The sequence below is a fragment of the Atractosteus spatula genome, chromosome 7, assembly GCF_055471065.1.
Source record: "Atractosteus spatula isolate fAtrSpa1 chromosome 7, fAtrSpa1.hap1, whole genome shotgun sequence".
Lineage (NCBI taxonomy): Eukaryota > Metazoa > Chordata > Actinopteri > Semionotiformes > Lepisosteidae > Atractosteus > Atractosteus spatula.
The window spans coordinates 5789738-5804198 of record NC_142712.1 but is presented as its reverse complement, the minus strand read 5'-3'; the positions used below and the strand labels follow the sequence as shown (position 1 = coordinate 5804198).

The following is a 14461-nucleotide window of genomic DNA, read 5'->3' as shown; positions in this document are numbered from 1 at the left end:
AGGTCCTCAGTGAATGAATAAAGATGTTATTTAGCATGGCAGCTGATATGCTGTGTCTCATCAAGGCAGAGGGGCCTGGGCCCATGGTCTGTGTCCTGTTCGAGACTTTCCCAGATCTTGGCTGAGAACGGGGGAAACACTGTCTCCTTCCTTCGGCACAGGGCCGGCACGCTGACAGTTCTCTCCAGGCCTCAGTGACAGTGATGTATGGCTGCCTTCTCTCCTGGGCCGCTCAAGACTTCAGGACTTTTTTCCCAGCCCATTCCATTGCTCAAGCTTGGGTTTCTCTGGGAGAGTGAGGTTCCTTTTTTAGCTGGCTTGGAGCAAGCTGGAGGAGGTTAGGGTGAAGAATTACACAGGTTTCCAGTCTGAGCCATTAACATTCAGCTTCAGCTTTTTAAAAAATAAAATCGTAATACACACAAAACTTCCCAGGTTAGCTTTCCTGTGTCTCTTCGAGACAGCAGTTGGTTTCTCCTGAAGGCACTTTCAAAATCCAAGACAGTTTCTATTTCTCTTTGTTTTTATAACTGTAGATTGCCAACTATTTTTGTTTTACTGACCCAGCTTGGAATAGTGATTTGTGAGTGTTTCATGTCCTGGCTCTCAGCTTAAATCCCTGCAACTGCAGGGGGGAGAATGAGGAAGTGTAGGCAGACTCCTCTGACATCTTTAACACCGTGCAGTCCTCCACCCCTTACTGAAGGACCACTGCCGGTTAGATGACAGTCCCATCGCTCATTGAAAGCACTGCACTGTGATCCTGCAAGTGCTCAGGAGGTCTGCCGGGGTCACCGTGATGCTCAGAGAGCCCTGACCGGCTAATCCCAACCCGCTCTTCCTGAGCACTGCTGCATGGGGGATCGTGGTCACAGTTTGCTAGCAACAGGACTCAAGCTCGCACCCATGATCATGGAGCCTGGCTCATGTTGCTTTTACTGGTTGAGCCACCCAGCAGGCCATCACACCTCTGATTATATCACACAGTATGTGTTGTGTTTGTATTATTATTTTATGATCGTATTACGAGCTGAATCTAGACAGCATGTACATGTCAGAATAAAATAAAAACTACAATCAGAAGATGAAGCTTCAGGATGGGAAGGGTTGTGCACTAGGCTGGGTTTTTTCTCACAGGGAACCCCACCCTCTCCCCCGCCGTGTCCCATCCCTGTGTGCCACACATCCAGGTGGAGGGGTGATCCTCGGGGGATGGACGGAGAAACGGCTCCCCCGGTTGGAAATCCTGTGTCAATGCCTCAGTGCAAAAGATAATATTATTAGTTGCGTGCAGTTTGACAGTTTATTGCAGCTGTGGGAGAAAATAGGAAAAGCCACCATCAATCAAATTTCTTTCTTTCCCTTTTTCTGTGGACACAGGGCTTGCTGTACAAGATGTAGTGGCCACAGCAGGCAGTAATTTTGGAGATTTATATCAGCAGTTGAAGTGTAAAGGGGCCCGATGTGACAGCAGTGTTCATCGTCAATAGCCCTTCTAGTTTATAGACTTTTTCTTCTTTATTTTGTGCCGAAAAAGGCATCTATTGATGTCTGAGAGAGAAAGAATGCGAGGGCCTGGTAAGTGTTTTGCAGCAGACTTCTTACAGAGCTGAGCAAGGCCTTCGAATCTCCTCCCAACAGCAGTCAGCCTGTTTGTTTCTGCACAAATCGGCGCTCGAGCAGTGCAATTAAAAAAACACCATGTGGATTGACAGTGTCCTCTTAAAGCGAGGCTCTGGAGCTCTGCTGCTCATCACGTGACCGTTGTCTGGTTTTTGTTTTGGCTGAGCTCATGATGACTTAATTGAACTCTCAAGAGACCTAATCATTTGTTACTCAAAACTTTTTAAAATTTGTTTTCTGCCCCCCCCCCAAAAAAAAAGTTGCAGATTTCAATACCCTTAGTTTGTTTTTTTAGTTCAGTGGTTTCAGAGCTGAAAACAATTGAGACAGTCTAATTAACCTGTGCTTAGTTGAACCAAAGGGTCATTGAAGGCACTGAGAGACCATCTGGAGGGAAAACCAGTCCAGTGACAGAATCACACCTGATTTTCTCCAAACTCATATTGGCCCGCAGTTGTGAAAATTTGATTCTCCTTTCACCATTACTTAATAAAATTGACAATTCCCGAAATAGGACATTAATTCTGTCAATTTTATAGAGTAATAGTTTATAATCCATTCGTTTTACCAGCGATTTCACTCAAACATGATTAGAAGTCCATGTGCTTGTTTAAATTATATACCCTTTCTATTTTCGGACAGTAAACCAAGCCTGTGAAGGCTGTTGTAGTATTTCAGCCTGAGTGAACTGCACTGCATTTCTTTTCACTTGTGCTTCAGAAGATTTAGATCTTAATTAAATGAATGTCAGCAATAGGATTTGTGAGATTTAAAAGTCAACAATAGGTGCTCTGACTCCTCTCTACCCTCTCTGTATCGGCTCTGTGGTGTGAAACCCCTTCTGTGCTAACAACGCACAAGGGACAGCTGTGAAATTACTACAGTAGAAAGAAACGGAAATGACTCAATTAGGGGGATAAAAGTATTACTGCATCTAGCCCATGGGTGCTAATTATATTTTATATTTGTCTGTTCCTTGCTCCGTGTGGGACAAGAGTTCCCAGTTATTCTGTTTCTTGCTGTTCATGCAGTGAAGCATGTCTTAGCTACATGGAGCTCACTCACACAAGCCTGATTGGTCCTGGAGTCATGGTGTGACTGGGCCTCCTCTCCTTCTGTATGGGACAAAGCCATGATAAAATGAGATCTAACTCCTAGTCTGGTTTGCGTTGGCTGAGTCTTACGAATGCCATTGACAGATTTCTCTCGAAATGAGGTCTGGAGTGATAGGAAACAAGAGGCTTTGTCCACTTGCCCAGAGGTGTCCAGGTACCAGGTATCTCTCAGTGGCATCAGCAACCCAAGGGTTAGGAGCAGTGTCTAAATGAATTTTTTAATGGATTGTAGAACTATACCAATGACCTTGATTTTCCAAGGTCTACTTCCACTCCTGGAAATCGTTTTACAGTGAAGAGAGTTGGCAGCTTCCTTGGACAGAGAATCACTTCTCTTTTTTCGAGGATTCAGTTGGGAGTTCATACTGTATGTATGTCAGAAGAATCAGGTCTCTTATGAGCAATTCTACACATGTGGTTCTTAACAGTAATGCTGTTAACGAGATTGTATAGATATAGATTGTATCTATGTATGAGGCATGTATCTCATTTTCTCTCTACGTTCAAATCTCGTTTCCTCACTCCCTCTCTCTCTTTATACCCTCCCTCTTCTTTTCTCTCTCTCCATCTTTCCCTCTCTCTCTGTCTGCAGGGTGTCTCCGCTGCAGAAATCGGAAATAGTGGACATGGTGAAGAAGCATGTCAATGCCATCACTCTGGCCATTGGGGATGGTGCCAATGATGTGGGCATGATCCAGACAGCACATGTGGGTGTGGGCATCAGTGGCAACGAGGGCATGCAAGCCACCAACTCCTCCGACTACTCCATCGCTCAGGTCAGAGGTGCCAGGAGCATGCCTTTTACGAGTTGAGCCACTCGAGAGCCCCAGATTATTTCCTTAATTCTCAAAAAGTTTTTATCATTGTACACTCCTAAAAATTCCTCCTAGGGGCGTTGTTTGTGGAGGGACTCTGTGCTCATTGCCAATGTTTCTGATTGACAACAGAACTCACAACAGTTTTATATGGTAAAATAAGTCTTACCGAAGAACATGAGAACAAAAGAAAGGAAACCAATGAGAGTCTTCAAGGTCATGCACTCTGAAAAAAGCAGTTAACTTTGAATGCCAGGGAAACTTAATTCATGCTCAAAACTTGGTTGTAACCCTTTCTTCAGCTTTGAAAAGTAACACTTTTCTGTGCTACACTGTGCCAGTGTCAAGCTTGTCACTGATAGAGCTACACTATTAGTAACAAGAAGAAAGTCCTAGCTAGATTGCTTAAGACTATTGTAATGTCAGCCCCGTTTCTATAAAGATCATGCATTACCGTTTTTTCATTCTGTTCTTGTCATTGCCTTTTCACTGAGTAATACAATACCTTGGCCACCGTATCTAGGCAGTGAAATCGACCACCAGAGCCTGGTTCCCATTCTTAGTTAATTGCTTCCTCATATCCACATGTAATAATTTCCCCTCAGGTATTCAAGGCCAGACAATAGCATTGTTTTTTTGTCTAAATAGCTTCCACGTGTTTGCGTGCCATGCTGTGCAGTTGCAGGCATGGTCATTAAGACAGGTTTCTCGAGGAGGAGGATGTGAAAGAACCACCCTGGACACAGTATACAGTGTCCAGCTGCTAAGTCTGTCCAGTGTCGGAATGCAAGGGGACTGACACTGCACAGAGCCTCTGTGGTTTGGCTCTCTTCCAGAGTAAGTTAAGCGCAGTCCTGCAGGAAATAACATTTTCTTTATTGTTTGTTTTTTTCCTGTAGTTTTCCTACCTGGAGAAGCTGCTGCTGGTTCATGGGGCTTGGAGTTACAACAGAGTGACCAAGTGTATCCTCTACTGCTTCTACAAAAATGTTGTTCTCTACATTATTGAGGTAGGAACAGTCATGGCAAGCAGGGAAGGGCTTTTCTGTACTTCTTTTCTTTTTTGTTTTTTATTCACAATTTTAATTCTCTTACAGTTTATACTTCTAGTGGGGGCCTCAACAGCTGAAACTACCACACTGGAATGTCAACAAAGCAGTTGTCTGTTGTTTTTTTTTTTAAACACGAATCAAACACTTTCTGTCAAACAAGAGCCAGAGCTCAGCTAGTGCAGTGTCCTGTTTCTTTTCAGGCTTTGTTTAACTCTGCTTTGGCTTTTGGGCTCCGTCAGGTGAAATCCTCGCCCTCTCCTGCTGCAGTGCTCCCTGACGCAATGCCCAGCGCTGGCTGAGGAAGACACAGGTGTGGGCTGGTGCAGAGGAGGTTGTCCAGGCATGGGGGGTAGCATCTGTCAGTTTTCAGCAGACAGCTAATGGCCACACCCTTTCGTGAGGGTGCCCTGTGGACGATTGGGTTTGCTCCACCCGGAGACTGCAGCTTCATTCAACTCTTTTAATTTCAATTTATTTCATTCGGTTTTCCTTGCGTTGACTTGGCCTTTTTTTGTTGTCAGTTACTGTACACGATTCCTCTTTTAAAACACGCCTAACTAAGCAAATAATCATGGCTGTGAAGTAACTGAGAGTGTAAGTCGAGGAATAAACAGCGGAAGCTCTTGAGGACTGGAGCTGCGTCTCCAGCTGAGCCCTGGCCCAGCCAGTGAGCAGGGCGAAAGCTCGCTCTGCAGTTCTCTGGTATGTTAAAAGCACTAGAGGAGCTGATCCAGGCTAGCGGAGCTGCCATGAGATAGCGTGCCCTTTAACCTTTCCCTCACAGACTGCTGATAGATCGTCTCCTTTAAAAGTGTAAAAAGGGAAGACTTGGAAAGCCTTTTGTGTTTCATTCAGGTTTTTTTACAATATATATTTCTCTCAAAAAAGTTCCTTACCCCATGACAAAAATCTCTTTTTTTAGATAATTTCTCCTCAGCAAAGAACAGCTTCCAGCTCCACATTTCATCTCAGCAGACAGGAGTCCTTTCAGAATCGTACATTAGTACTGCACTGAAATGCTAAAACAAAGCAACTCCTATTAACTGAAAGAAATGTGCTTAATTCAACGGCATCTTTGTCAGTAGGTCTACAGAGCTCCCACGGTTTATGAAATTCGCAGTGAGGCCTGTTCTTAACCGGGCATAGCTCAGAAGTTCTCATTTCCTGGCCGGCTCTGAACGCTTGGTGCCGAAAGACGTCGACCTTTCTGTCATGCATGCAATTTGTCAGAGGCGCGGCTCCTTCTCTTGTCTGGCTCACTTCTGAGGGATGTCGACAGATGCCATCAAAATGTCAGCAGCACTACGGGATGGAGGCATGTCCAAATCTGGCACCGCAGTACATATGGACTGGAAGGCATTAGCAGTAAATGCCATTTGTGACAGAGTGAATTCCAGTCCTCCTCTGAGTGCAGTGCGAATGGAACCTGTATGCGATGAAATCATACTGGTGTATACGCCTACCACCAAAATGCCCCCAAAAAATCAACACCATTGTCTATGGAGAGGCTCTGCAGGTATTTTTATGGACCAGAGTAAACTTTGCTAGTTACTAGGCCTGCCTTTCAGCCTTAGTTACCATTTCTCCTTTCAAGTCTTGTTATGGAGAATAACTGCCATTTTATCTGTCTACTGTAACAGCACTAGCTGTACAGAACGCTGACTTTGGATCACATTGGCCCCATATGGCACTTCCAGATCTGCTGTCTGTAACACAAGACACAGACGAGGGGACTGGGAGGTGGAGCACTGCATAGCGAGGCACAGCTGTCGGTGTGCTGCAGGGGAGCAGTGCTTGCTCCTGCTCACAGACATGTGACAGATCTCGCATGGACACTAAGGGGACTCTGGTCAGCCTGACTGGGGCAGTTTCCATCTGCACTTACTGTAGATCCTAGATGCTTATCATTGTGCAGCACAACCCAAAAACTTTTTAAATTCAATCTTTGAAATTCTGGGTTGATGTGCAGTCAGTGAACTTATAAGAGAGGCATCGCAGTTTGTTTGCAAATGGTGTATTTCTGCAACTAAAGCTGGACATTATTGGTTATAAGATATGGATTTGACTGTCCTGTGCCGATGTGTCACTAGAGTGCCCTTATGCCCTGCATTGTTTCAGTAGCGTTTCACTGACCATCTGTAGCCAGTGTTGAGGGTAACGCACAAAAGGCAGGTCTTTGTGAAGTGGGCAGCAGTGTGCCTAGGTATACTAGAAAACTTAAAGAATGTGATTTTTTAATGGATGAGTTAAAGGACTTCTAATATGGGTATAGCCGCATGTGACAAGTGCTTTGGAGCTAATGAATTAAAATTCTGTTACAAAAGGGAAGGCCTACTTGTGATGGGAATTGTACTCTCCACTGAGAACCTAAGAGTTCTGCTTCTGCTTGTGAACTTTGACCTCTCCATTGCTGGCTAGAGATTGGATGCCGGCAGTGGAGTCAGCCTAAAGGTCAAAGATCAGTCCCTGGCTTTTGTACACAGCAGGATGGGGGAGTCTGAGGTGACACACAGTAATGTCAACACACCGGGGTTCGTCTCAGGGGACAGAGGAGTGGGGGGAGATTGATCACATGATACAGCTTGCCATTCTCATTCCGTGATGGGACAAACAGTTTGGGGAAACTCCCACGACGGCTCAGAGTTTGCCGAGTTGTTCTGCGTTCTCTGATCTTTATTGTTTCAGAAAATAATAAATTGCAATCGGCTGCTCGCAGGCAATGGGTGGCAGCGCTGTTCATGAGCAGAGCAGCAGTGGGACGAGTGCAGGAGCCTCATTAGCTGGGTGCAAGGATATTGGGCAGCTGGGAGAGAGCTGGGATGTGTTGAATTGTGTCCCAGTCACATCAGCTGAGAGAGGGCAGTGTGGAGCAGCTTTAAGAGTTCAAGTTCCCTGTTTTAGCCTTCAGCAAGATGCCCTGATATTTCCATTGAACACAACCTATGTGTATTAATGGACACCACCTGTATTTGCTGGGTGGGTGAGTTTCCTGTAATGGGCTATTTCACAGGAAGGTGGGCAGCTGCGTCAGCATGCGCAGGCTGCAAAGGAACAAGTAATAGGTTTATTCCCTGCTGAAAAGAGAAGAAAGAAAACAACTGAAACGTTGTGTTTTCTTTCTTCTCTTTTCAGAATGGAATAAACCTATTGTTCCTATTTCACAGGAATGTAATATTAAAAGTACTCACGTTTTCTTGTTTATTTTTGTTTTTTAAAGAAATAATAATAAAAGTTAAACATTTTGCTTAAGAACTCTAGTTTCTGCCTTAATTATGTAACCAAAGAAGTTTTGATTTTAGGAATTATACACATGGTTTTCTTTTCTTAAAAGCATCATCAATAGCAAGATAGAACCTTTAAAGAGAGATGTTTGCTGCAAGGATTGTCAGTAGTTTCACTGGCTGATGTCAGCAGATTTCACCTCAGAAGAGTCACAGTTTCTCTTTGTCTCTGTCAGAGAGTAAAGCCTATGGTATTTTTTCTTTTTGTCAGGTTTCCTGTGCTCTCTCCTCCCTGAAAGGGAATACTGGCGAGAATGACAATAGCTGGTTTGAAAAAGGAATTGTTGCACTATGTTTTCCAAAGATCTTTTTGGGATCTGCAATACAAAGAGCTGCTGAAGGCTTGAAACTGGGCAAATGCTGTTTGCTTTACTGTGGCTTCTGGCTACTTTGGATTCTCTCACACTTTCTAGAGAGTCATCAGGACAGTTATTTTTTAAAAGCTGCTTGTTCTTTTGACTTTGTCTCATTTATCATCCTCTGTCTGCAAGTTTTCCTGTTTCCTGGAGTTTGCCCATCCTACTCTGGGTTTTAGGGACCTTGTGCAAATGTGACTGAAGTGTACTGTGGGCATCCTTTCTGGCTGCAATCTCATCCAGTCTCCTTCGCTGGGAAAGTTTCACTCAAGACGCGGGTCTGACACTGGTTGAAAAGACATTACAAGCCACAGTAAATATTTTATTTGAAAAACAAAGCAGACTCTGTGCTAAAGACTGCCATGGGTTCCCCTGTGCCAGATCATTGTAAGCTGAGCATTTAAGGGCTCAGTAACAGTATCCTTGAGGTCTGGGATCTGGTTTTCACATTATCTGTGCACATTCTTAGAAAAACAAATAAACAGAACGTGGAGACACAGCGGTACTTGTGCATTGAAGTATGGAAGTTGTAATTTTCATCAATACCCCAAATCCTTTGGTCCCCTTAGTTGGTAACAATACCATCCCTTCTTGTAAATGGAAGCTTGTTTTTGTCTCAGGCAAGCTGTGAGTATTCTGCCCCACTCTGTGTGTCCCGCTCTAGCGAAGCTTATGTGCGGGGCTGGGACAGGGGACAGGGGACAGAGGTCAAGGGGGTGTGGGAAGTTGGGGCACCATGAAGAATCGGCCTGATTTGTCCCTTGGCTAAACTACCTCCACTCACTGGAGAATGTCAGCTGATTTTGTCCTCTAACAGCTTCCCATGCACCCCTGTTTAAACTCTCTCGGCAAATCACACTTTCAGCCTTTTATGCAACTTGTTTTGTATTTAAGAAAAAAGTATTTTCTTAATGTTTGTTTTATTTGTGGGAGTGTTGGGGCACCTAGAAACACACCTGTACTACAGTGAGAGCCATCCCAGGTTCTGCAGTAAAAAGGGCGTGCTGATGGTGTTTTCTGAACAGAGCCGGGGATCCCATGCATCATGGGTGGAAAGTGTGGGTCATGTAGTGCTGTTCCTCCTGGGCTGGTCTTTCAGGGCCATGCACAGCCACATCTGTGTCTGAAATTATACATGATCATTTACTGAGACAATGAAGAATGTGACCTTTGAGCTGTTCCTTATACAGTAGTTTCTCAGGCTTTCTCTTTGCAGCTATGAAAACTGTTATTTAATATTTTGGTGGAAGACACCATATAATTTTGGCAATTTTTGCTTGTCTTTTCATCTAGCTAGCTATTTGACTACATTTTGTACTAACCAAGATGATTAGAAATGGATAGTTTATTTTTAAATGACGGGAGGGTGTGTGGATCCTCTTTTGATGGGTCTGCAAATAAGGACACACTGTTACAAGCACAATGCAAAGAATGTGTCCGAGACGGAAATTTCAAGGAGGAGAGGATTCTGACATAAGAGCCGCTGGACTGTGTGCCTGAATCTCCTGTAGACATTAAACATGTTGCAATGAGAGCATGCTGCTGTGGAATGGGTCCCAGGTTGTGGGTTTGGTCTGTCTTGTTTTAAATGAGCTCTCAGAGGGGGCAGAGGGGGGATGTTGCTTATTGTAGCTGTCTGAGGTCTTTGGGGATGTTCTGGTGCTACATCTCTTGGCCAGAAGACGCTAGGTTCTGAGGTTGACTGCAGCTGTTATTAGAAATATCTTTCTCGTTCAAAGCCGTTGGATACAAACGTCCGGTCATTCCAGCATAGACAGCACATCTGTACCCATGCTGGAAATGCTGGTCCTACAGTATGCATAAGACCCTGTCAGAAAACCTAGACACCAGGACCTGCTGTGTGTTAACTTCTGCTTCTTTTACAAAAGAGCATCAGAAGATTACAAACAAAATGCCACCAGTGATGCAGTCAAGTTTGATAATGTTTCTCTTAGGCTAGTATTACCTCTTTATGAAATGAGGTTGCCCAAATGATGACTGTCAGGTCAAAGAAGAGGCTCTGAAGCCATCAGATGCAGTTGTATGCAAGCAGCTAGCTGGTCAAATGGACAGACATCATTAGAGCCCATGTGGCAAGCTGTTTAAATAATTAAAGAGAGTATGCACACAGCAATGAGCACAGTCAGTTTTGGATAAGGAACTGGGAGCGGTTCTTATCTTGACCGATCCTGACAGAACTGGCAGCCCCTGTGTAACTGTTGTTTTGATTAAACAGAAAAATGCTGCCTGAAGTTGTTGTTTTACAGGAAAGGCTTTGTGGAAAATATTAATAAGAATGTATCTTTAGCCATAGACCAAATAATATTTAGCCACATTCTTCTTAATTCTAATGTGTGTTGTAGAAACTTTTTTTTGCTCGAAAGTGATTTTAGTCTTAATCGCACTAGACCTAACCTTTTCAGTATAAAATATTACTTTGTTGATTGAATGAAAAATGTGTTTCATCTACCAAAAAAATGTTTTAATTACTGACAAATTGCAGAGGACATCTAGCCAGCCAACAAATGGTGTAATTAATGAGTACCATGACTTGTTAAATATGAAAAATGGATTTCCTAGTTATTTTACAACAGGTTAGGAAACCGTGCTTTACTCCTACACTGTGAAATAAACTGTATGCATCCGTTGGGAAACTCCTGAAGTTCCTGTCTGGATTACTGAACTCCAGAGAAGGGGAACATTAATCCTCCGCTTAGCCATGTACCCCTCTTGTTTTTCAGCTGTGGTTTGCATTCGTTAATGGATTTTCTGGGCAGATCCTGTTTGAAAGATGGTGTATTGGTCTCTATAATGTGGTAAGTGCTGGGTAGTCTCTCTTTGATAGCATGCAGAACTACACTGGAATTCCACTGTGTGTTTATGTCTATAAACTTTATCATGCTCAACCATCAAAATGGCTGAGAAACAGCATTGAGTTGTATACCCAAAAGAAGATTCTTTTCCAGACCATGGAAACCAAATGATGCAGCTTGTGTCTAACACCATGTATAGAAAACATGTGCTGATAAAGTGCAGATAAGTGTCTATGTACACATTGGGCTCTGTATAGATGCTGAATCTTTCAAGCCCAACGCTAGGCCTCCTGGGATTGCACCAAATAATCTGTCTTTCAACTGCACGCTGCATTTTACAGCTGCCTTTTCTTGTCTCTGGTGAAAGAGGTTGAAGGAAAAAAATACTTTTGGCTCCAAAATAGCACAGAAATATAAATATATTGAAGCTCCAACACTAAGCAACTTTCACATGACATCATCCTCTTTAAAATCATCTTTATTCTTAAAAGAAAATAAAAAGAATAATCCTGTCCAAGAGTACTTTTGTTGCTGCGTCCAGTCAGCAGCACACTACTGCGGAATCACACACATCGTATTGCAGAGCAATAATTGCAGTTAAGAGGAGACTATTTAGCAGGAAACGATGATAAAGAGGAGCAATGGCTCCGAAACTTTGCAAGTCTTATCTCCTGTGCCGAAGGGAAGGTAAATGGCCATTTCTGGGATAAGGGCTGTATCAGTGACCTTGATAGTGCAGGACCTATCTCTCAAAGAAGAATCTTTTTTCTGTCGGGACAACTGAATCAGTGAGTGGGCTTGGCTTGAGAGATGCCGGCTGTGCTCATGCAGCCCTGTGTTTGCGGTCTGCTCTGTTACAGATCTTCACTGCCCTGCCCCCCTTCACCCTGGGGATCTTCGACCGGCCCTGCAGCCAGCAGAGCATGCTCCGCTTCCCGCAGCTGTACCGCATCACCCAGAACGCTGATGGCTTCAACACCAAGGTCAGCTCCAGGGGACAGGTGGACGGACGTGCAGGCCCAATGAGAGAGCTCCACAAGCAAGCAGGAGGCATTCCCCCAATTTCCATTTAACTTCCTTATCCTGCACTGCCATTTAACTTCCTTATCATCACCTTGTTTTACAACACCCTGCTGTAGTGGTTGAGCCACATTGGCACAACTGCAGCTGCGTCCATGAACTGGAGCAGACACACAAACACATCGACATATGTGGTAACTTAATCTTACAGTACATCTTGCTGGCCCTGATTTAGGCTGTACTGTTGAAATATGATATGCATACTGTACCTCTGGCGTAGGAGTACTGTGGGAATACAGGACAGTGCTAATTTTTTTTAAAAGAATCAAGGATTTTTTTTACTGTATCTTAGCTGTTTTAGGTTTGATTATATAATTTACCCGTGTCTAGCAGTGCTATCCTGTACGTAAATGTATATGTCATATTGAATCAAAGCTATGGATTTCCCTAATAACTGGTGAAAACACTTTACAAGGCTGGAGAAGGTGACGAATAAATATACAAATCATGGAATCCTAGCAGTAACTATGACGATGATAATGAGATTCAATAGCAGAGAATAAGGAAATCATTCATTTACGAGCAGCCTGCTGGGCTGGGCTGCAGTGGGGGGGGGGGGGATTGGGGTGCCTGTGATGTTGAGTGGATGTTCTAGCACCGGGGGAACAGTGCAGGGCTTGTTTGATTGGGGAGATGTGGGCTGTGGGTCTTGGCAGCTTCCTGACTCTGCTGGTATGGCTCTCTCCCTCAGGTGTTCTGGGGTCACTGCATCAACGCCTTGGTCCACTCTGTGATTCTCTTCTGGTTCCCCCTCAAAGTGCTGGAGCATGGTAATTATGCCATTAGCTTAAATGTCAGAGCACGATGCAAACATGTGGTCAGGGCTCCCAGCCAGTCCCAGTGCTGAAAAGCACAGGGTGACTGGCAGTTCTGGGGTGGTTCAGCTGCCTGGGTCAGACACATTTTGACTGCAGGCTTCTTTTTAACAAGTACAGTACTCCAGATTCCATTTTTTTGGGGTTCTTTCAGTTCTTAAGTTTTTATACGGATTCTTGTTTTCCTTCCGAAGTTAAGTTTGCTTTCTTACCTCAGGCACAGCTTTCTGAGAGGAAGCTGAAACATCGTTGCCACTGGCCGCGAGGGGAGAATTTACAGCAGCTGAAATGATTTAAAGTCGATAGCTCAGGCTCTCAAGTCAAGAAAATAAAAATGGGGGAAAAGCATTTGCAGATACAGTCTATCATAGAGGCTGTTTGTAATGTAATTAGAAGTGATGTGCATGGATTTTACTGTGCTCTTAGGAGTGTTCTGTAGTACTTACTGTAGAAGTTAAGTGTTTTTTTTTTGCTCTAAACACTTTCAGAAAAGGGGGAGAAAATAACTGGGGAGAAAATGAAGGGGGTGAAAAGTTTTAGATGTACTGGCTCCTTGTATCTTTAACAAATTCACTGGAACGCCTTTACTACCACTTCAGAGAGTGAAGAGTGTGTGCTTACTTAAACCTAATGGAGGAATTACTGATCAATCAGCATAGGTTAGCAAACTAATGTTTTACGCTTTCAACAAATTTGGGAATACCCCAAATACAGGGTGCCACTACTAACAGTAGGTGTTCATTTTTAGGTATGGAAAGTGCTATTTTTCCATTTAAACACAGTTCTTATTTTGTAATTCAACTTCGCGCCCAAGTGAACGATTGCTATCATCATTCATCAAGAATAGACTGGATGTCATGCCGTGCATTTCATGACACACGATCCTTCGCTAACAAAGTGTGGAGGGTAAAACTAAAGAATCTTTACAAAGCAAATAATCCGTTAAAGCCATTGCTAAATAACAGTACAATTGCAGACATAAGCTTTGACAATAAATAAACATAATCATAATCATAGACATTCTATAATATAGCATAATTATATATATAAGCATAATAATATAGCACCTTTGATGGCCCATCATTTAAGGCACTTCATGTGTTATGTGGGCATAAGGTGAGTGTCATAGCTAGGAGAGGTGCATTGTGCAAATTAACCCCTACTCTTTTGCGCTGAATGGCTACTGTTGGCCCCAGAGCTACTGTATGCTCAACAGTGCCCAAATATTTGGACTTTGAGTGTTTCTCACAGAACGGCTGGATCATGTTACCTCAGCATACATGAAAGTAAAAGGGAAACAATTAACTTTGTCACTTAACCGTGTCACTTAATCCAGTGCTTTGTCTGCAGGCTCTCCTAGTGATCGCATGACTCCTGCAGCTTAACCAATTCATCAGCGTTCTTAAATTAAGTCTGTAAGATTATCTGATCTGAGCAGCTCATTCAGACCTGTGCTGGAAGGATTCTGGTGAACGTTTGTTTTTTTTTTTCTCTCTTTAATTGTAACACAG

General features: G+C 43.6%; 1 protein-coding gene across 2 annotated transcripts in view; it reads left to right on the top strand.

Moving 5' to 3' along the window:
• Window positions 1-14461, top strand: part of atp8a2 (ATPase phospholipid transporting 8A2) — a 115520-nt gene that overhangs the window by 74163 nt on the left and 26896 nt on the right. For both annotated transcript variants that reach the window (XM_088920716.1, XM_088920715.1), the window contains 5 exons: window positions 3331-3514; window positions 4453-4563; window positions 10984-11058; window positions 11916-12038; window positions 12827-12905. In XM_088920716.1, the coding sequence (XP_088776842.1) occupies window positions 3331-3514; window positions 4453-4563; window positions 10984-11058; window positions 11916-12038; window positions 12827-12905 (572 nt within the window). The remainder of the gene's footprint in view (window positions 1-3330; window positions 3515-4452; window positions 4564-10983; window positions 11059-11915; window positions 12039-12826; window positions 12906-14461) is intronic.